This window comes from Henckelia pumila, chromosome 2 (assembly GCF_033568475.1).
Source record: "Henckelia pumila isolate YLH828 chromosome 2, ASM3356847v2, whole genome shotgun sequence".
NCBI classification, from domain to species: domain Eukaryota; kingdom Viridiplantae; phylum Streptophyta; class Magnoliopsida; order Lamiales; family Gesneriaceae; genus Henckelia; species Henckelia pumila.
The window spans coordinates 117,561,497-117,581,057 of NC_133121.1; the positions used below are offsets into that span (position 1 = coordinate 117,561,497).

General features: G+C 36.1%; 4 protein-coding genes and 1 non-coding gene across 9 annotated transcripts; 3 read left to right on the top strand and 2 right to left on the bottom strand.

The window, feature by feature from the left end:
* Positions 1-1,145: 1,145 nt before the first annotated feature.
* TRNAN-GUU (transfer RNA asparagine (anticodon GUU)) lies at positions 1,146-1,219 on the bottom strand. Its single transcript has one exon. It is a non-coding gene; the product is annotated as a tRNA-Asn (tRNA).
* An 84-nt stretch (positions 1,220-1,303) lies between these two features.
* LOC140879968 (pentatricopeptide repeat-containing protein At1g69290) lies at positions 1,304-3,305 on the top strand. Its single transcript, XM_073283968.1, has one exon. The coding sequence runs from the start codon at positions 1,337-1,339 to the stop codon at positions 3,284-3,286; it is 1,950 nt and encodes a 649-aa protein (XP_073140069.1). The 5' UTR covers positions 1,304-1,336; the 3' UTR covers positions 3,287-3,305.
* A 224-nt stretch (positions 3,306-3,529) lies between these two features.
* LOC140879969 (protein SPIRAL1-like 2) lies at positions 3,530-6,518 on the top strand. Of its 3 annotated transcripts, none has more exons than XM_073283969.1 (3): positions 3,530-3,663; positions 5,380-5,677; positions 6,250-6,518. In XM_073283969.1, coding segments are annotated over exons 1-3 (381 nt in total). In that variant the 5' UTR covers positions 3,530-3,661; the 3' UTR covers positions 6,331-6,518. The 3 variants fall into 3 exon arrangements, with proteins under 3 accessions (XP_073140070.1, XP_073140071.1, XP_073140072.1); XM_073283970.1 differs by lacking the exon at positions 3,530-3,663 and adding an exon at positions 4,555-4,709; XM_073283971.1 differs by lacking the exon at positions 3,530-3,663 and adding an exon at positions 4,786-5,019.
* A 416-nt stretch (positions 6,519-6,934) lies between these two features.
* On the bottom strand, positions 6,935-8,719 carry LOC140884110 (ubiquinone biosynthesis protein COQ4 homolog, mitochondrial). Of its 3 annotated transcripts, none has more exons than XM_073290783.1 (3): positions 8,583-8,719; positions 8,148-8,407; positions 6,935-7,490 (listed from the first exon to the last, which is right to left on the bottom strand). In XM_073290783.1, exons 2-3 carry the CDS (start codon positions 8,328-8,330, stop codon positions 6,981-6,983), a joined length of 693 nt encoding a protein of 230 aa, XP_073146884.1. In that variant the 5' UTR covers positions 8,331-8,407; positions 8,583-8,719; the 3' UTR covers positions 6,935-6,980. The 3 variants fall into 3 exon arrangements, with proteins under 3 accessions (XP_073146884.1, XP_073146883.1, XP_073146885.1); XM_073290782.1 differs by having other exon boundaries at positions 8,148-8,385; positions 8,583-8,718; XM_073290784.1 differs by having other exon boundaries at positions 8,148-8,345; positions 8,583-8,710.
* A 240-nt stretch (positions 8,720-8,959) lies between these two features.
* Positions 8,960-17,991, top strand: LOC140880148 (serine/threonine-protein kinase 1). The gene is made up of 18 exons (XM_073284318.1): positions 8,960-9,851; positions 10,868-10,956; positions 11,043-11,150; positions 11,350-11,457; positions 12,140-12,230; positions 12,466-12,518; positions 12,786-12,848; positions 12,986-13,030; positions 13,167-13,202; positions 13,632-13,687; positions 14,008-14,089; positions 14,372-14,506; positions 14,728-14,866; positions 15,258-15,411; positions 16,103-16,286; positions 16,829-17,029; positions 17,506-17,591; positions 17,680-17,991. Exons 1-18 carry the CDS (start codon positions 9,047-9,049, stop codon positions 17,777-17,779), a joined length of 2,535 nt encoding a protein of 844 aa, XP_073140419.1. The 5' UTR covers positions 8,960-9,046; the 3' UTR covers positions 17,780-17,991.
* The last annotated feature ends 1,570 nt before the right edge of the window (positions 17,992-19,561 follow it).

The following is a 19,561-nucleotide window of genomic DNA, read 5'->3' on the forward strand; positions in this document are numbered from 1 at the left end:
AAGGAACGTTGCGTCCGTTGAGAAACGTTGCGTCCGTTCTGCCCCTCCATCATTGCGTCCGATGGCCAATGGAAGCTCCGTTCGTCAAATCATTTTTTTAGTTGATTAAGCCCCGAACTTGGTTAATTATCAACCCTTAATCATGTTTAACATATTATTATCTTAAAATGGAATATGGGTTACTACACACGGTTAATTAGGTACATCCAATTTCGAAGTAACAAAGATTTCAACAATATATTTTATAGTTGATTTTCTCGCTGACTAATTTTTTTTCTGATCAAATTCCTTTACAAGAGAACTGGGAATGAGAGCTCTTCAAAACAGCTTATTAAAATAAATTAATTTTTTAATATATGTTTATTCTAAAACTATTTTCGTATATGTATAATTTTAAACATTATTTCAATAGAATTATATTTTTTTGATAATTTTGACGATAAAAAGATCTTATAAAATCAAATATATCAACAATTTTAAGTTATTTAAAATAAGTTTACTCAAACATTTTAACAATTTATTTTTAAAATAAGTTCTAACAGTTTATAAGCTCGTAAAATAACTTTTAAGAACTTATAAGCTCTTTTTAATAAGTTAAGCTTTTTTTAATAAGCTTAGCCAAACACTCATAATAATTAATTAAATTTATTTAAAAAAAACACGAATTTATAATGATGGACAGAAGGGTTATAAAATGTGAATTCCGCTAGAAGGAGGGCTTGAACCTCCGACCTTGTGGTTAACTGGGAATGAGAGCTCTTCAAAACAGCTTATTAAAATAAATTGATTTTTTAATATATGTTTATTTTAAAACTATTTTCGTATATGTATAATTTGAAACATTATTTTAATAGAATTATATTTTTTTATAATTTTGACGATAAAAAAATCTTATAAAATCAAATATATCAACAATTTTAAGTTATTTAAAATAAGTTTACTCAAACATTTTAACAATTTATTTTTAAAATAAGTTCTAACAGTTTATAATCTCGTAAAACAACTTTTAAGAACTTATAAACTCTTTTTAATAAGTTAAGTTTTTTTTAATAAGCTTAGCCAAACACTCATAATAATTAATTAAATTTATTTAAAAAAAACACGAATTTATAATGATGGACAGAAGGGTTATAAAATATGAATTCCGCTAGAAGGAGGGCTTGAACCTCCGACCTTGTGGTTAACAGCCACACGCTCTAACCAACTGAGCTATTCCAGCTTTTGGTTGTAGAATAACACTTTTATAATATATACATCTCATAAATGGTTGCAAGAAAATTAATGGCATGGTCTGCGCTGTGCCTCGTGCTTCCTTCGGCGGCAGAGGTGAAGAGAAATGTGGAGAAGAGCCGCGTGTCTACTTTCGCGAAGAAGCTTTTCATCGGAACAAGAAATCCCAAGCCTCTATTCATTCCTCCAACCATCAATTTTTGCACTCAGAAGAACTCCTCAACCGCAACCAACCCTTTCAAAATCCCAAGCGAACTCCCTTTCACAACCTCAAAGATCCAATCTTGAGACCAATCTTCAACGATTCCTTTTCGACCATAACACAGATGAGGCCTGGAAAGCTTTCAAGACTTTCACCAATTGTGCTTCTTTCCCGAGTAAGTCTCTCACCAACTCGTTAATTATCCACCTGTCTTCGCTATCTGATGCCCATAATATCAAGAGAGCATTTGCGTCGGTGGTTTATTTGTTGGAAAAGAATCCTTCATTGTTAGAACATGAAAGTGTGAAGAAACTTTTGGATTCCCTGAAAATTGCCAACAGTGGCGCGCCTGCTTTTGCATTGGTGAGAAGCATGCTAAAGAACAGGTTTTTTATACCTTTTGAAATGTGGGGCGTTGTTCTTGTTGATATCTGTAGGCAAAATGGGAGCTTTGCTCCTTTTTTGAGTGTTTTCCACGAGAGTTGTAGGATTTCTATCGATGAGAAGCTGAATTTAATGAAGCCTGATTTGGTTGCGTGTAATGCTGTATTAGAATGTTACTGTCGTGAGCTTGAATCTGTAAGGGATGCTGAGAAAGTGATTGAAACTATGTCGGTTTTGGGAGTTAGGCCTGACAAATATAGTGTAGGATTTCTTGGGTATTTGTATGCTACTAAGGGGCTACGGGAGAAGGTAAAGGAGTTGGATAGTTTCATAGGTAGGTTTGGTATATCTGATAAAAGTGTTCTTTCTGATAATGTGATTCGTGGGTATGTGAAATCAGGTGATCTCCAGTCAGCATCGGCAACTATTCTATGCTATTTGAAAGAAGGGGAAGAACAGTGTTTTAGTGAAGGAACCTGTAATGAAATTGTGGAAGGGTTTCTGCGAGATGGAAATTTGAAAGGTTTAGCAAATTTGGTTATGGAATCTCAGAAGCTGGAACCTGCATCATTTGAAGTGGATAAGTCTGTAGGTTATGGAGTTGTTACAGCCTGCATCAATCTTGGCTTATTGGACAAGGCCCATAGCATTCTCCATGAAATGAACAGGCAGGGAGCTTCCATTGGACTTGGGGCCTATGTTCCCGTTTTGAAGGCTTATTCCAGAGAGAAACGAACAGCTGAAGCTGCACAATTAGTTACTGAACTCTGTAACTTGGGGCTGCCATTGGATGTTGTTATATATGATTCTTTAATCGAATCATCCATGTCCTGCCAAGATTTTCGGTCTGCTTTTTCTCTATACCGCGACATGAGAGAATCAAGAGTATGCGAGTTAAAAGGCAGTTACTTGACAATCATGACAGGGCTTACAGAGCATCATAGACCTGAGCTGATGGCTGCTTTCATGGATGAAGTTGTTCAGGACCCTGGGGTCGAAGTGGGAACACATGACTGGAATTCTATAATTCACGCCTTCTGTAAGGCTGGTAGAATGGGAGATGCTAGGCGGACCTTCAGGAGGATGATTTTCTTGCAGTTTGAACCGAACGAACAGACATATTTATCCCTTATTAATGGATATGTCGCCATAGAGAAATATTTTAGTGTTTTGTTGCTTTGGAATGAAGTTAAGAGGAAGATTTTTGGTGAGGGAGAGAAAAGGTTGAAATTAGATAGTAGCTTGGTTGATGCATTTTTATACGCGTTGGTCAAGGGTGGTTTCTTTGATGCTGTGATGCAAGTAGTCGAAAAATCTCAAGAAATGAAGATATTTGTTGATAAGTGGAGGTATAAGCAAGCATTTATGGAGACCCATAAGAAGCTGCGAGTGTCAAATTTGAGACGGAGAAACTTTAGAAAAATGGAATCACTAGTTGCCTTCAAGAACTGGGCAGGGTTGAATGCATGATCCAGTGTTGCATCGGTATCTAATGTTTGTTCTTCTCAAGTTTCTGCACGGAGATGGTTCATGTTATTGTTTGAAATCGGCACTGTAAAGCTACTGAGTTCGAAGATCGTCATCCACGACTGAGAAGGTGGTTTGAGGACTTTGGAGGCTGAAACTTAAATATCGGTTTTGATTTTCTCATTCATGCTGTCCGTTTCATGTATTCAGGTAAGCTCTTGTTTGCACGAATGTGTGGTCGGCCACCTCAGCCGGAGTGTTAGGTTATCCGGATCCATGCTTGGACTTGGTCTTTCCAGCTAACGCCTAACAAGAACAGGAAACACAGCGCTCTTTGGAAAGTTAAAATGGTTCATATTTTGGACAAATTTTATTCCCATGTAAGTTTTCAGCTGTTTAAGATTCAGACAGGATACATGAGAAGTATCAGTGTTCTGTTTCTTGTTATTAAACAATACATCTACCGCATGCCTTTTGATGCATTCCTGGTTTCAATGAGTATTCACGAGGTGGTAGATTGATGGAATAATAAACAATTTAGTGTGAGAAAGTCAGAGACCGTGGAAACAGTTTGATTTTTTAATTTTCATTTTGATATATTTTTTTTCTATCAACTCAAATGCTCATTAGTCCCTTTAAAATTGTTTTACTCATTTTACCTGTTTTATTTATTTTTCCATATTATGAAAGAGTAATTTTTTATATATTTATAATCATGAAAGTATAAGAACTTTTGCAAACAATAAATTATAATTCTTCATTTGTGAATGTTTATCCGGTGATTCCTTGTAAGTTATATTTAGTGGCGTGCTTTAGATTTTAGGGACTTTACGTGAACTTGAAAAATTAGGTCCTTGAGGACTGAGGTCCACCATTAATATTTATTTATATCATTCTCAACTAATTTTTTAATATCTTAATTGATTACCGAAATATATATTCGTTTATTAATTTCAATTTCAATTCCAAATCTCATTTTTTATAAATCCAAATACACTGTTAGGATGTCAAATTCAATGAGGCGGTAAACCGTGAACTTTCAACATATATGTCAATATAAGAAAAAGAAAAGTGAAACCCAACTTTTTCATGTTAAAAATTATTGGATCTCTATAAAAAAAAATAGTGGATCAATGCTCCAAAAAAATAAATTTACTGGGTCATTTAAATCGAATAAATATTATTTTTTTAATCTTTATTTAAACTGATTGAATAAAATTTGAGGTTCTCTAGGTATGAGTCATGAGACGGAAAAAAATTAGAATATATATATTAATTTGATTTTTGGAAAGTAGAATATTTGCCCAAGTTTCTACGATCTTGACTAAAAACAAAAACCTCAAGCTACATTTATTGCTCAATACTTTAGGCGCACTCAAATTTCTCCTCCTAGTAGTCAGTAGATCTGAGCTCAAACAACCTAAAGGTAAGCTCAAAATCCTTTGCAACTATTTAAACCATTGTTTAATGTTTATCTGATGAATGTGCACCGATTATGTAGCCATTCGTATTTGTTCCTCTTGATTTTAGTATCTGTTGCGTTTCTCTCGAGCCATTGGGGACTGAATCTGGTTTTTCTGTAGCCACTCCCTTTGCAATCGAAGCCACGCTATTGGTTGAGTTTTCATTGTGTTGATATCAGGGGAAGAAAATTGCCCGATTGAAGAAATTTTATTATGCTATATACTATATACGGCAAAAGGGAAACTTGGGTTTTGTTTCTCGAATTTAGCAGAGTAATTCGATTGTAATTTTGTGGAAAATTAAAACTTGGGTTGTATTTCTCATATTATCGACACATAATTTGTTATTATTCTAAGAACGTGTTTAGGTTCTATAATATAACCATGACAACTATGAGGCAAGCGGGTTGAAGTTAGAGATAGCTGTGATATTTATTCCATATCCTGAAATGACTCTGAAATTGGCTTTTTGTAGTACAAGAGAATCTTCAAGTTATATGATATATGTTAGTTTCCACATTAGTTTAGTGGCATTTTATGGAAATTTATTGAATTCTTGGTGCTTGACTACATTGTTGTTGGTGTACATTTGATACCACCGCATTTTATCTGAGTATGCATTTTTCCTGACAGGCCTTATATTAACCTGCAAAGAAAAGGAGATATGGGTCGTGGTGTGAGCAGTGGTGGAGGACAGAGCTCGCTTGGGTACTTGTTTGGAAGTGGTGAGGTGCCAAAACCGTCACGGGATAATACCAAAGATGTTGCAACTGAAAGTCGGGCATCGCATAAAGAACCTGCACCTGCACCAAAGCCTAATGCTGCTGCTCATCCTGTGGATGTTAGTAAGCAAATTCCTGCGGGCATTCAGAGTAGCACGATGAATAACCACTCCAGAGCTGGTGGGGACAACATTTGCAATTTCATCACGGTATGATCTAGCTCATCAAATAACTATTGTCATGAGGTGCAGATTAATTTCTTTTAGTGGATAACCTAAACCATTTGGTACCGTTTGGTACATGAGATGAAAGTGAGATGAAACACAAATTTTTAATCATCTCATGTTTCTCTGATTTTTTTGTTAACCCAATGATATCTCATGGCTCGGTATGAGATTAGATGTAGGTTTGATGACAAATACCTCTCCACCCATGGTATTAGTGGAGGATGAGTATCATATAAGTGACATTGTGTGAAATTGACAATGACAATTAAGAGAATAAACACAATAATCCTACAAAATAAAAAACATACAAAACAACATATTATTTATAACTATGTCTTCCTTATCCATATCATGTTTTTATTCATCTATCGTACATCTCATCCATGATACCAAACGGTATCAAAGGTGCATACATAAAGGGCCATGTTTTAAAAATACTTGTTCTCTAAGACTTTGAGACCTTGTTTTGCTCTCATATCATTTGTTCAATTGTCGCTTCTTCTGTTCAAAGTACCTTACATCTGTTCCTAATTTGAGCGATTGATATGTTGCAGGATCGGCCATCGACAAAGGTCCAGGCTGCTCCTGGTGGAGGTTCTTCTCTGGGATACCTGTTTGGTGGTGGCAGCAAATAAAGTTAGATCACCTGAAGCCTTGATGACATGTTTACTCTTGTTTTGTGTGGTAAAACGTAGTTGTGTGCGGTGTGCTGTGCCCCATATATACTGGGTGATTTCAATGTGGTTTCTGGTCAAATAACACTCAAGCTTGTATTCTCAACCACCAATGCGATATGCTCTGTAATATAATCCTTGTTAATTCATTCACTGTTTTATGCCATCAATGGGTTCAGCGAGAATAGGAATATCTTTGTCATGGCCCAAGCATGGTGTAGGCCACAAGATGGCCTAATAATCATTATTCTTAAGGTGCAGGTGAGCGAGCCACACCATTCAAATAGCTCAAAGACCATTCAAGTTCTAGTATCTTAAGCACTCGGCCTTGATTATGGAAAAAAAGTATATTTTTAATTGCCATTTCTATAAAATCTTGAGTTACGTGAATCTATAAAGTGCTTCCATTTCGAACGTGCTTGATGCTTGGGAAAAAAAAATTGAGTTCAAGGTCTAATTTTTGGATCAGACCAACTTGATGATATGATTGTGGCATGAACAATTGAAATGAACTCGTAGAGTTAAAAATGAGAAGGAAAGAAACAAATAAAACCGAAAAAAAATTATTGAACAAGAAGTTACAAAAGGAGGCCAATGATATCGTTTGCATTTTAAATAACATTCGGTCGAGTGGAAGGTCGTGGAGCAGGAATGATCCCCCATCTCCGACGAACGTCTTCCAAGTCTTCTTCAAAATGGCGCTCGTAGTATACACACATCAAGTCTGTGGATCTCATGCCGGCTCTAATAGCCCAAGGGAAGTATTGCTGATAAAACAATTTTCTCTGCCTCTCACTGAATCTAGCTGTGCCTCCAACGACAGAGAGAGCACACATTGGAAGTAGCATTTGCTCGAATTCAATAACCTTCAAGGCCGATTCACCAATTAAATTGGTAGGAAGGTCGAAGAGGGTGTGCCAGAAATCGTGTACCTCACGAGCACGTGTTGCAACATATGCTAGCTCTTCAGTTTCCATGAACCGAACTGGTGGCCGATCATCTGGGGAGAAATTCCGGGATCCCATAAAGTTTGCGTATGCAGCCCCAAATGTGTTAGATGGAAGGTCCCATGCATGTCCTACACTAGCAGAGATGACACGAGGGCGCTCCAATATCATAGCCTGCAAGGGAACACAGGAGTCGTGGGTTCTTACACAGAGTGAAACGATATAACATTCACAATGATGGTTCGTACTAGTGCCCATATGATTGAACTAAATAACACAAGTCAATAATCAATTCCCCTTCCAAATATAAAATCATCAAGTTCCCAGTTTTTTGTTTTTCACATAGTCGATTAGTAAGACAATATTGTCCTGTCCTGCACAGCTGCACTCAAAAGTCTTAAGCACCACATCATGAGTAAAATATGTAACATGAAATTAAACAACTTTGTCCCTGCAGGCATCATATTTGTCGATATAAACCCAATTCAAACAAGAACTTGTCCAGACACAATGGTTTCCACATCAAGCTTCCCATGAGTGGGCACAACAATGCAAATTCGCAAACAAGATTGCCTAGTTTCATGTGCCACTAACCAAAATTGGGACAAATGCACGAGGAAAACCAACTTTAAACTTAATGTTTGTATCTTTGTGTAACATCCGGGTCCATGGTTTTCCAGTTATAAGCATCTTTTGGTGAACATACTAAACTCCAACTCCCATTAACCAACAAAATGGTACATCAAAATCATGGCCACATGCAAATAATCAACTCCAACTCACAAAGTACGCATTTTTTTCTGTAAATCAAGCTATGAGTAAAAAGCTCACCCTGCCTTCAGGGCTTCTCTTCATCCTCTCTAGGACCCTCTCAAATGCATGCTTTCCAGTCGTTTCTCCTAATGCAGCAATCAAGTCCGCCCTTCGAGGATCCAGCAATGCTCCTACAGCTGATCCAACTGCAACAGCCGCCTGTTGCCAGCCCTTCAGCCTAACGAGTGCACCTCCAATCATCTTAATAAAAATTTCCTGATTATGACAGATATTTTCAAGTTTCCAGAAAGGGAAGCTGTAAAGTCACAAAAAAGGCACTGGCATAAACAAAAATAGCCAATTTTAGGGATGCTGTTAACTGACACGAAATAGTAGAAATTGTATATAAATTATGTTAAATGTAACCAAAGATTAAGAACATGCATTGATAAAAATATATTGGAACCCTTGGGACCCTTAACAGGATAATAACGTAAAAATAGTTTCCGTTACCAGCCAGAAAAAGAAGATCGGAGGAGAAAGCCCCAAGCTGTCGATTCTTTTCACGGGTTGAGCATCAGTGCGAAGGCGACGGTGGTGGGAAGGAGACGATTGGCGGCAAAGCTTCCTTGCGGGCTGGAGGGGGTAGGTCGCTCAAAAATGAAGCTATTTGCTTGTTTGTTTTTGTTTTTAAATGAAAAGTCGCTATTGCTACGTTTACGTTTTAATACAAAGTAAAGTTTGTTTCAAAAGTCAGGCCATTTTTTAAAGTTCTTTTTCATTTAATAAAATGTGTTTGATCAGAAAAATGCTTAAATAAATAATTTTTAAACTCAAAATTAAAACTTTTTCAAATGACAAAAATTATAACTTAACAACAAATCCAAATACCAAATCGCCTAAATCTAAATCCGTGGTGCAAGCTCTGCGGGCCTCGCCCTTTCACTTTACAGAGTTGATTGAAGTGAACATAAGCAATGGAGTTCACGCAGAGGTCGTGGAGAGCAGGGAAACCCCCGCCACCCAAGAATCCCGACCCTTATTCTACGATCTTGATCCATGATGGTTCCAGAGACAACGTGGGGTTAAGAGATCCCGAACCTGATTCAGATTCGACTGGTATATATGCAACGATGGTATATAAAGATGATGCGAATGAGGACGAGGAAGATTCACTCCCTCCGCTGTTGAAACGACTTCCCAAAGACTTTGGTGGAGGCGGGGATGACATCATGGGGTCCGATGACGACGACGCGGCTGCTTCTATCTCTGGGACGATGATTGTGAAGAATGACAGGAGAATGTCGAACTATTCGGATAGAAATATGAAGACCTCTTCGCCTTATTCATGGGCAAGGAGCTCCGCGACGCCGTTTAGGGAGAGGAGAAGCCCTAGGGGAAGAACTGGTGATGAAGAGGAGGAGGGTGCTGGTGATTTTTCGACGTTTGTGGTTAGGGAGAGAGATGAAAAGTATGAAGATGAGGATGAGGATGAGATGGAGGACGGAATGGGGACGGTGGTGAGAAGGGGTGGCGGTGGTGGAGGTGGGACAATGAGGAAGGCGGTGGAGAGTATGCAAAAGGTGGGGGTAATGGGATATGACAAGAGGAGGAAAAGCAGCAGCGACAATGTTGGGGGCAGTGGCCGTGGCGTGGGCGACGGAAGTGTTGGTGGAGGGATTGGACAGCTGAGGCACCAGGGGTATGTGTCCTCTAGCTCGATACCAGAGAGCATGACGAGGGAAGACCCCTCTACTAAGTACGAGTTGCTTCACGAACTTGGTAAAGATTTATTTTAAGTTCTATATGCTTGCTTCAAATTCTTTTGCACAATATCAATGAAATTTTAGTTTTTTTTTCAGTTCCGTTGACTCCATTGTTTTTCCCAATAATGTTGATATGGAACATGTTTTTTTTTTGTGGGTAAATTACGTGGCTGTATTTCTGTGGCTATGCCAAAACTTCTACTGGTGGTGCTGTTGTTGAATCAAATATGAACATCATGCTTAGCTTGAAGTAATAGCTGATACATTACTTTTCCCGGTTTTGAGTGTAGAATGTAGATTATCTTTTGAGTGTGAATTTGTTATTGTATTTATATATGAATGAACTAAAAGCACGAGTCATTGGTGCCGTATGTTTATTGACTGATTTAAATCATACTTTTTCAGCATTATTATTTCAGAAGAAATATGAATCACTGTTGTTATCTGTGAACCTGGCCGTTGCTAAATAGAACAGTAAGACCCCTGCTTTTACTACTGATAAAGATGAAACATAAGCAAAATGAACTGAATTAAATTCAAAGTAGGCAAATTGGGCATGCGAGTGTAGTGAAAACATGAACCTCGTGAGGCATCGAGTATACTAGCTAACCTGTATCACAAAAGGAAATCTTCACATATTCAAAGCATGCGGGAAATCTGCTTCTCATATTTAACTGGTTGTACTTGTTTTATTTCCAAGTTACTCTTCTCTATATGGAAAATTTTGGTATTAACTTCTTTAAAGTTTAAGCATACTTGTACAAATTATGTGGTGTCTGAAGGCACAATTTTTGTAGCTTTATTTTGATTATTGATATCAATGGATATTTGTTTTATTGCAAATGAAGGGAATTAATTTATTGAGCAAATGTATACCCATTTAAAAATTATGAACATGGTATTACAATCTTCATCTAGACCACATTGTGCACCAAACAATCGGAATATGAGCTTTCTGTGTTCCGTCTCATTTCACATTGTTATAAATGGGCTGGTGAAATTGGACTGATTGATGGAGAAATATTCTGGCAGGGAAAGGTTCATATGGAGCAGTCTATAAAGCTCGAGATTTAAGAACTTCAGAATTGGTTGCTATCAAAGTTATATCATTGTCTGAAGGGGTATGATCTCAATTCATTGTTTATGCTTCAACCTTTGATATTTTTTTAGCCAATTATTTTCAAACATGTAAAGGATGTGTTATTAGGAGGAAGGTTATGATGAGATTCGAGGTGAAATTGAGATGCTGCAGCAGTGTAGTCATCCAAATGTTGTTCGCTATCTTGGGAGCTACCAAGGAGAGGAATATCTTTGGGTATGACCAGATTATACGTGACTATTATTTTTTTCAATCCAGATACTTATATGCTGAGCAGTAATCGTTGCCCTTCATTTCATTTTGTCGTTTGATTTTTGGTTGTTTGCTTGGATTCGCTACTTGTATTTTACGACTATCTTGGTGTTCAACTGAGTGATTGATCCTTTGAAGTTTGCAAATTTGGACTTCTTGGCAGATAGTGATGGAGTATTGTGGGGGTGGAAGCGTTGCTGACTTGATGAATGTTACTGATGACGCTCTAGAGGAGCATCAAATAGCTTATATTTGCAGAGAAGCATTGAAGGTACCATTGAATTCGACAAGATTCGGTTACTAAAATTACTAATGACTTATTTAATGATAGAAATAAATGGTCGTTTTTATACCACCACCATCTCAATTAATAGGCTTGTTTGTCTCAACACACAGATTAAGAAAAATAACTAGAAGAGCAAATTTATGTGCTAACTTCCTATTTTATCCCTATTTAATTCCTTCAAAAAATGGTTGCACGTATTTCAAGACTTGGTTAACAGGGGTATATTAGTAAAAGAGTAGAAAAAATATTGCAAAATATGGTACAAGCCAATTCCTTCAAAAAATGGTTGCACATATTTCAAGACTTGGTTAACATGGGTATATTAGTAAAAGAGTAGAGAATATATTGCAAAATATGGTACAAGCCTATATATTTAGCACGAACAGAAAGGAACCGTAGTCTATATAATTGGGACAGAGTGAAAATCACATAGTTTGGCATCTGTATTAATATTTAATGCATACAATAATTGGCGTGCCTAGCATACTTTATCCTTGTATATGTCAGTTGGTTCTGCCTGCTCTTCTTATCAGTTCGCTGCTTTTGGATTGAAACATTGAAAATGCATGTATACAATACCATTAAAGAAAACCAAGATCTGTAGTTGTGGTTATTTAGGAATGCTCCAATTGTTTTTTGGGTCTCATATTATTTCTGTATTGTGCAGGGCCTATCCTATCTGCATTCAATTTTCAAGGTGCATAGAGATATTAAAGGCGGTAATATTTTGTTGACTGACCAGGGAGAGGTCAAGTTGGGTAAGCCTTAAGATTTTCCCTTCAAGTATATGTCTCTGGCAGAACCATCAACCTGATGCATATCTTTCTCCTTTGGATAGCCTTAAAAATGTCAATCCTAATTTGTTGAACGATTGATAAAGAACTTCAATATGACTGCATTAGTGCTCATAACATTGACCTGTATATTTGAGTTCTTTGTTACATGCTGGTCATTGTTTATTGCAATGGAATTAAGGACAAATAACATCTACAGGTGATTTTGGTGTTGCTGCGCAGTTGACAAGAACCATGTCCAAGCGTAACACGGTAGACCTGACTTATTCCTATTAAATTGCTACATAATATCCTTTGATGTTGTTCCCTGATATGGACAATAATACCATAAAAGTTTAATTTTTGAAACAAAATTCACAAAAAATTATGAAGGTCAATGCTGTTGAAGAGTCTCTCTTTCGATTTTTTGGCTAAGAGTTAATATTGAAACGTAGATGTCACAAGTTTTTAATTTTTTAGAAGACGAGTTTTTGTTGATGTCTGCCCATTAATGTTAGCATACCCCTGATATTTTTTCAGTTTATTGGCACCCCTCATTGGATGGCTCCAGAAGTTATCCAAGAAAGCCGTTATGACGGCAAGGTATTTGTTTTTAGTGATGATTTTTTACTGAGTGGGTCAACTAATCTGGTGTTTATTCTACTTCATAATTAAATGATTTTCTGAATGGAAGGATGTGTAGTTGCTGGCTTTCAAATTTCATGTTTCATTTTTGTCAGGTAGATGTTTGGGCTCTTGGAGTCTCTGCTATTGAAATGGCTGAGGTATGCTTATAGATTTGTCCGGTTGAAGTACAGCTATATCCTCTTGTTCTACTTAATGCCAACTTTATCCCCTATTTTGGAAGTAATTCAATGTATTTAATTATGATATCTTGTTGTTCCTTGACATTTTTTCCAGGGTCTTCCTCCAAGAGCAACTGTACATCCCATGAGGGTAAATTTAAAAACCAGCTGTTTTACATTTATTTTGAGTTGAACTGCCATGTTGCAATTTCAGATTCAAAAAATGAAGTTCTGAGTATCCAGGTTGAATCTCATTTTCTCAAGGAACAACCAAAATAACTCTCCAGGAAACACTGAAATGAATTTGCATGGATTTAATGCATGTGAAGATGGAATTTAAGCAGAATGTGAATGACTACTTTGGATTATCCTCTGAAGTGTAAATTATCCTGCACAAATAATATTTACTTGATTCTTGAGGTAGACACTGTTAAAAAGTTTGTATAATTGAGTCCGGTTATCATTTAAAAATCATCTTTTTTGATATTTAACTGACTGGACATATCCTTTACTTGCAACTATCTTTCTATGATATGATGTTCTAAATTTGGTGGTTTAACATTTTTGCAATTTGTGGTAGGTTTTGTTTATGATCTCCATCGAACCTGCTCCAATGCTTGAGGATAAAGAAAAATGGTTTGTCCTGATATTCCTTTTAATTTGTGGCATCTTTACCTATAAACTTACACCTCACACTCCTATTTTCCTACAATAGTTGCTTAACTTTGCTATGCACTGAATATTTTCATTTTTGAGAATCAACATCGAAAACAATCTTATGAGTTTCAATTTTCTTCCAAACATGCGATTATAATGAATAACAGATTAAGAGGGCATTCTATTTTATTAGTGGTTATTCCTAGGTATTCGTGTATTGAAATTGATTTAAGTTGTTTTTCTGTGTTGTTCCCAGCATTTTTTCTATCTGTTGAAGCTTGAATAGCTTGCTATTGCAGGTCACTCGTGTTTCATGATTTCATTGCAAAATGCCTTACTAAAGACACAAGGCTTCGGCCTACAGCAACTGAGATGCTGAAGGTACTCATAAGATATTTGGTTTCAACTTCGCACAATCCAATGAATCAATTTTTCCTTGTTATCTCCAACATGTCTTGTTTGAGTTGACTTTTTACTTCAAAAGTATGTGTGATTTTGACAAGAATGCTGATACAGATAGTAATCAGTAGACTAAAGGAAAAAATTACAATTCGAATTGTTTTGGCCTTATGTAAGGTTTATAACTATAAGCCGTTATTTGCTTGAATGAATGTCAAATTTATCTCACTTAAATCTCTCTCTTACTGCCTTTCACTCTTGTAGCACAAGTTCATTGAAAAATGTAAAAGTGGAGCTTCGGCAATGCTGCCAAAGATCGAGAAGGCTAAGCAAATGAGAGCATCAATGGATGTGCAAGCTCGCAATATTGAGTCAGGAACGATAGTTTCAAGAGATGTTGTATGGTTTATTTCTGTGCTACTTTATTCAAAATCTGTTTGTTGATATTTCTCAGTGTAGTATCTCCAAAAAATAAAATAAAAATACCTCTCAGTGTAGTTTTACAACCACCAGCGACTCTGTTGTTCTCTTTGAAAATGTAAAACAGGGAACACCCTTAGTTTTCTATTTTCTGGCGTGTAATTTGCTTAATTGTATTATTGCTATTTCTAATGCTGCAGCCTCTAGAAAATCCAACCTCTCGTGAAGCCATTGTTAGTACTGTTCCATCTAGGCCCCAATATGATCAGCATACTACTCGTGCTATTAGCATAAAGGATAAAGAGTACCCATATGATGAGGTACAACCAGCTATGGAAGGTAATCATGCCGCACAACTTCTACCAAGAATATTGAATATAAACTTATTTTTATTACATTTTAGAGTAGAATACTAGCGTAGAACCTCACGACTTTACAAATTGGGACCACTTAGGTATGTTCCAAAAACATGACTCATAACTTAGTTGCTTCGTATTGAGCATTTTTGGGTTTGAGTTGGTAAAAAGTAAAGAAAAAGTATGGTTGCACAATTTCCAGGTAACTTATACATTGGTATTTATCCTTCCAGTTTAAAACCATAAAAAATTCGTATCAACTGAATTGTGTGTTCGGACTGTTTTTTTTCTTTTGTTAGGCATTAACATTGGCTTCTTGGCGTGGTAGTATTGTAAAAATTTTGCTGTGCACTGATCTGAATATGTTTGACTAGGTGATTATGGCACTGTGGTTGTTCATGATAAACTTGAGATTGATAAATTGGCTACTCAGGCGGCATTGATAAGGTCAGAAGAATTCTCTGCTGCTACAAGACTTACTGGAAGTCCTTCGGTCAGTGGACTTGGAGATAAAGCAGTCCACTCTTGGTACTATACTGAATTAGTAAATAAATAAACACACACACACATAATTTCTTCAATCATGCCACTTCTGTGTCCTATATTGGTCCTTTTGCCACTTTTTTGTTCCTTTTCAGTTACATAGCAAGTGTGTGTCGCTCAACTGAACTTCTTTGTAAAACTGAATCTCATTGTGGAAACACCTTCGTTCAAAGTTTCTGTTATGTGCCATGGGGAGATTGTGATGGTTAATTTATGATCATCAATCCAAAGCTTTGTCCTTGCCATATGTTTCTGGTGCAGGACTTTGGTTTGATTGGTTTCGAACATTAACTAAGACTCGAGGCTTTAATTTTTACAACCACATTAAAATATTCACTGCTATTTGCTTGAGACTGGGAGGTAAGTGATATGGCAATGAGGTACCCAAATTAATAGCAGGTCTGACTCCAGCATTGAATAATGTGTTTAACTGAAATTTCTTAACCCCATTATGATCTTAACACTGGGAAGTGGCAAAATCAAGAGCCGACCTTATCTCTGAGTCCTCTGACACATGGAATTTCATCTTTAGTTTCTATTGATCTCGTGATAATCCATCTTTTCTGCTTAGGGGTGCTTTAAAACCATGGGTAGACCATCACTTGTGCAATATTAATTTGGTTCCTTGTGCACGTAAGATTTTATTTTACACTACTCATGCATGTTAACCTGTCAGGATGGACATCACTACCGATATAGGAACCCCAACTGAAGAATCACAAGAACCTCTGACTTTATCTCTCTCACCTGAACAAAACCTTAAGAGCAATAGCGTTCCCCAAGTAATGGCTGGCAAAGGCGATCGCTTGAATGATGCTTCACTTACTAGTGAGACCGTCAGTAGAAAAGCATTGGATAAGGTATTTCTGACCCCCGACTTCGAAACCTGTCTTTAATGCATCAAACAATGGAAGTCTCATTTTTTGGAAACCAGCTCATATTGGATTCTGATTATTACTGAAGTAAATGAAGCTTTGTTGAGCCAAACTATACTACTAATATTGGCAAATGAGAGTTGCAAGCATTTAATTTTAGACTCACTGAGTTCTTCCATATATTTACTTTTTGAAACCTCGCTGTGCCTTTCTTTTCTGTGTATTTTTCCAAATGCCAAGAGTGAATATTTTATTCTACGTAGGGACAGGTCTTGATTATTGTTTTTAAGCATGTTTTATCTCTATAAATTACTTCAAAATGTAGTTACTGAAACTTTGAATTTGTTCTTGATTCAATCTCTCTTCTGGGAGCCTTGTTCTGCTTCTGCATAATATTGGCTTCAGCCCCCATCCCTTCTATGATGGTTGAATTTTGAGCATCATTTTGGTGGTTGCTGTGATTGTTTTCTTTTCCATGTTACATCAATATGCACTGTTCAATTACTTTGGTATTACATCTGCAACAGCTTTGGTCCATATACTCTGCTGGTAACACCGTGCCAATTCCATTTCTGAGGGCAACTGATATATCTCCCATTGCACTTCTGTCTGACAACGTGCTTGGAGGATGGCAGAGAGACAATGGTGGAAACATAGCCATGGAAGCTATGCAAGAGCTTTTTTCCAGCGATGCCCAACCTAAAAAGGGTAGAAACAGACAAAATGAGGTCCTCTCTGTTTTCTTGGTTCTATACTATCTTGTTAGCATTTTTCTGAACGCAGGCCCAAACTGCTATATTATTTGCAATGCACTTAAAAGTTACCATTCATATGTTGTAAAGGGTTGTCCAAAATAACTCATTAAGGAACCAATTGTTTAGGAACTGTGAATTTGTCAAATCCATTATATTATTCCGCTCCTCAGTATGTTATATTTAATGTTTTGTATCTGAAAATAGTGATGATAGTTTGTTAAATAATTTACAAACATAGTTTAATACTTTGATTCAATAACGGGAGAATGGGCCATTGCCTAATGGTACTCTACAAATAAGCTTTTCGCTACTGCCTTATTTGAAATTGTTACGAGCATGAAGTCACGTTGCCAATGCACATCGCATATGCATAATTTCTCCTCTCTGTGTGTATTTGAGATATGTTACACTCAGACATGTTTGGAGTGGCTGATGTGCGTAGTATTCAGGTTCCCCTTCCTCCCAGTGTATATCAAAGGCTTGCTTCAAGTCCAACTCTGATGAATCTTGCGCAGGCATTAGCATACCACAAGATGTATGTTTTTCGAAATATTCTTTCCATCCGTGATTACATTTTCTTTGAACTTCAATAATTTTCTTCACGTCTCCAAAAATTTCTGCAGGTGCTATGAAGAAATGCCTCTTCAAGAAATTCAAGCTGCGCAAGAACAACAAACCATACAGAACCTCTCTGATACCCTTCGAACTATTTTACGATTGTAATCAGCTAAATTCAACATGGTAGTTTAAGATTTCTGTTTTACTGGTACAGTAGCATCATTAAATGAAGGGGAGGTAAATGGTACGTCAATGCCGCAAGCTAGGTACCTTTAGCCCATTAATGTACGTGTAGTACATTTGTCTAAGTTAACCACTTTTTTTTTATTATTATTATTTTTATCTACTTGTGCTCATGATATGGACAAATTTTGTGGACAGTGGCCAATTTTGTGTTTTGTGTCTTGGTGACTGGTGAGCGTTATATGTTTTAACCATGGCCATAAAACTTTGTTAAGTTAGCAAAAGACATGACATCAAATCAAGTGTTAAATTAGCGGTGATATGATGGAACATTTAGTTTTTTTTTACTGGTATGATGGAACCTTTAGTACTTTGTTAATATATTTACAGTAACAACTCTATATTTTTAAATTTGGAGATGTATTTCAAACAATAAGATGGCTCATTAAAATATACTTATACATGTATACATATATATATGGCAATATCATTGGTAATGAAGAGGCAATGGGAGTAATGGTTCCCAACCAAACACATATCCATATCCAATTCTTTAATAGAAGTAGACATTTCTCAACCTTAAATGACAAAACCTTATTCATTAATTAGAAGATGGAATTTCATCTCCTGCTTGGATGATGTCTTATTGAGTCGCTGTCTGTGTAACGAAATTGTATAAAATTGCCAGCCAAACATTAAAGTCTGTTGGCATGTAATTTGAGGAAAACATCGGAAAGCTTGAAACTTTGAAACTGTTGCATGTAACAACAAAAATCTGAGCAGGACCACAATTGGGGAACTTCATTTCAAGAAAATGATTCCTAAAAGCATTTGGGACCAAAACCTTGCTTGCACACCTAAAATATAATTTCATCAATTGTCAAAAGAAATATTGTAGAGACCACATCAAATTCTTTCGGATCAAATGAATAAGAAATTTATATGTTACACATGTTTGTCTTGCACCATATAACCGAAATCACAATTTTATGAGACATAATACCTGGATTTTATTTTCCAATAATATTTATACTTATTAGTTCTTGAAATATCTTGGTCAGTACATAGTGTGTGTGTGCGTGTCTTAAAAAAAATTAGAATTGTATATATAAACTATAAAGAACGTCTAATAAAGAAACATATATAATATCTAACCAAACAATGTTTGATGTAGCAGTGATTTATACAGCACTAAAGTGCCACGTGACGTTGGAGACCACAGAAAAATGATGTTTATGATAAGGACAACAACATTTGTTTTGTAATATCTATACTATTTTATAATAGTTGAGTGGCTTATAAAAACTGCTTTTGAGGACACCAATTTTATTATTTTCTTTTTTGTCTTTTCTCTACTATTTAATTTATCACTTTTTCATTAACTTCTCACTTCTCATTCCACACCCCACTAACCCATTTTTTATCTTAATCCACAAATCCACGTTTAATTTTAAACCACTTACAATTTCTCAACTTTTTGTTCCAACCATCTTGCATTTCTCATCATATTATCGTTTTATATAATAAATTTTATTCTCCTTTTTTAAATTATTATGTCCTCATTTTATTCTAAGCTAATTTTATCCATATATATTATCAATTTAAAATAACTTATCTAAATTAAATTCATTTATATTATGATATTGATATTTATATATTATATATAACACACGCATCGCATGTGCATAATTGCTAATATATATAAGAAATACGGGTCATATTAGAAAAGGAAATCTAAGTGTAAAACTACACAAATATGTCTAT

Bases quoted from the DNA above. Each gene is read 5' to 3' on its own strand.
- LOC140879969 (XM_073283969.1), top strand. The intron at 5,678-6,249 runs GTATGATCTAGC...GATATGTTGCAG, and splicing joins ACATTTGCAATTTCATCACG to GATCGGCCATCGACAAAGGT.
- LOC140879968 (XM_073283968.1), top strand. From the start codon at position 1,337: ATGTGGAGAAGAGCCGCGTGTCTACTTTCGCGAAGAAGCTTTTCATCG.
- LOC140880148 (XM_073284318.1), top strand. From the start codon at position 9,047: ATGGAGTTCACGCAGAGGTCGTGGAGAGCAGGGAAACCCCCGCCACCC. The intron at 11,151-11,349 runs GTATGACCAGAT...ACTTCTTGGCAG, and splicing joins AAGGAGAGGAATATCTTTGG to ATAGTGATGGAGTATTGTGG. The intron at 16,287-16,828 runs GTATTTCTGACC...CATCTGCAACAG, and splicing joins GTAGAAAAGCATTGGATAAG to CTTTGGTCCATATACTCTGC.
- LOC140884110 (XM_073290783.1), bottom strand. From the start codon at position 8,330: ATGATTGGAGGTGCACTCGTTAGGCTGAAGGGCTGGCAACAGGCGGCT. The intron at 7,491-8,147 runs GTGAGCTTTTTA...GTTCCCTTGCAG, and splicing joins AGAGAAGCCCTGAAGGCAGG to GCTATGATATTGGAGCGCCC.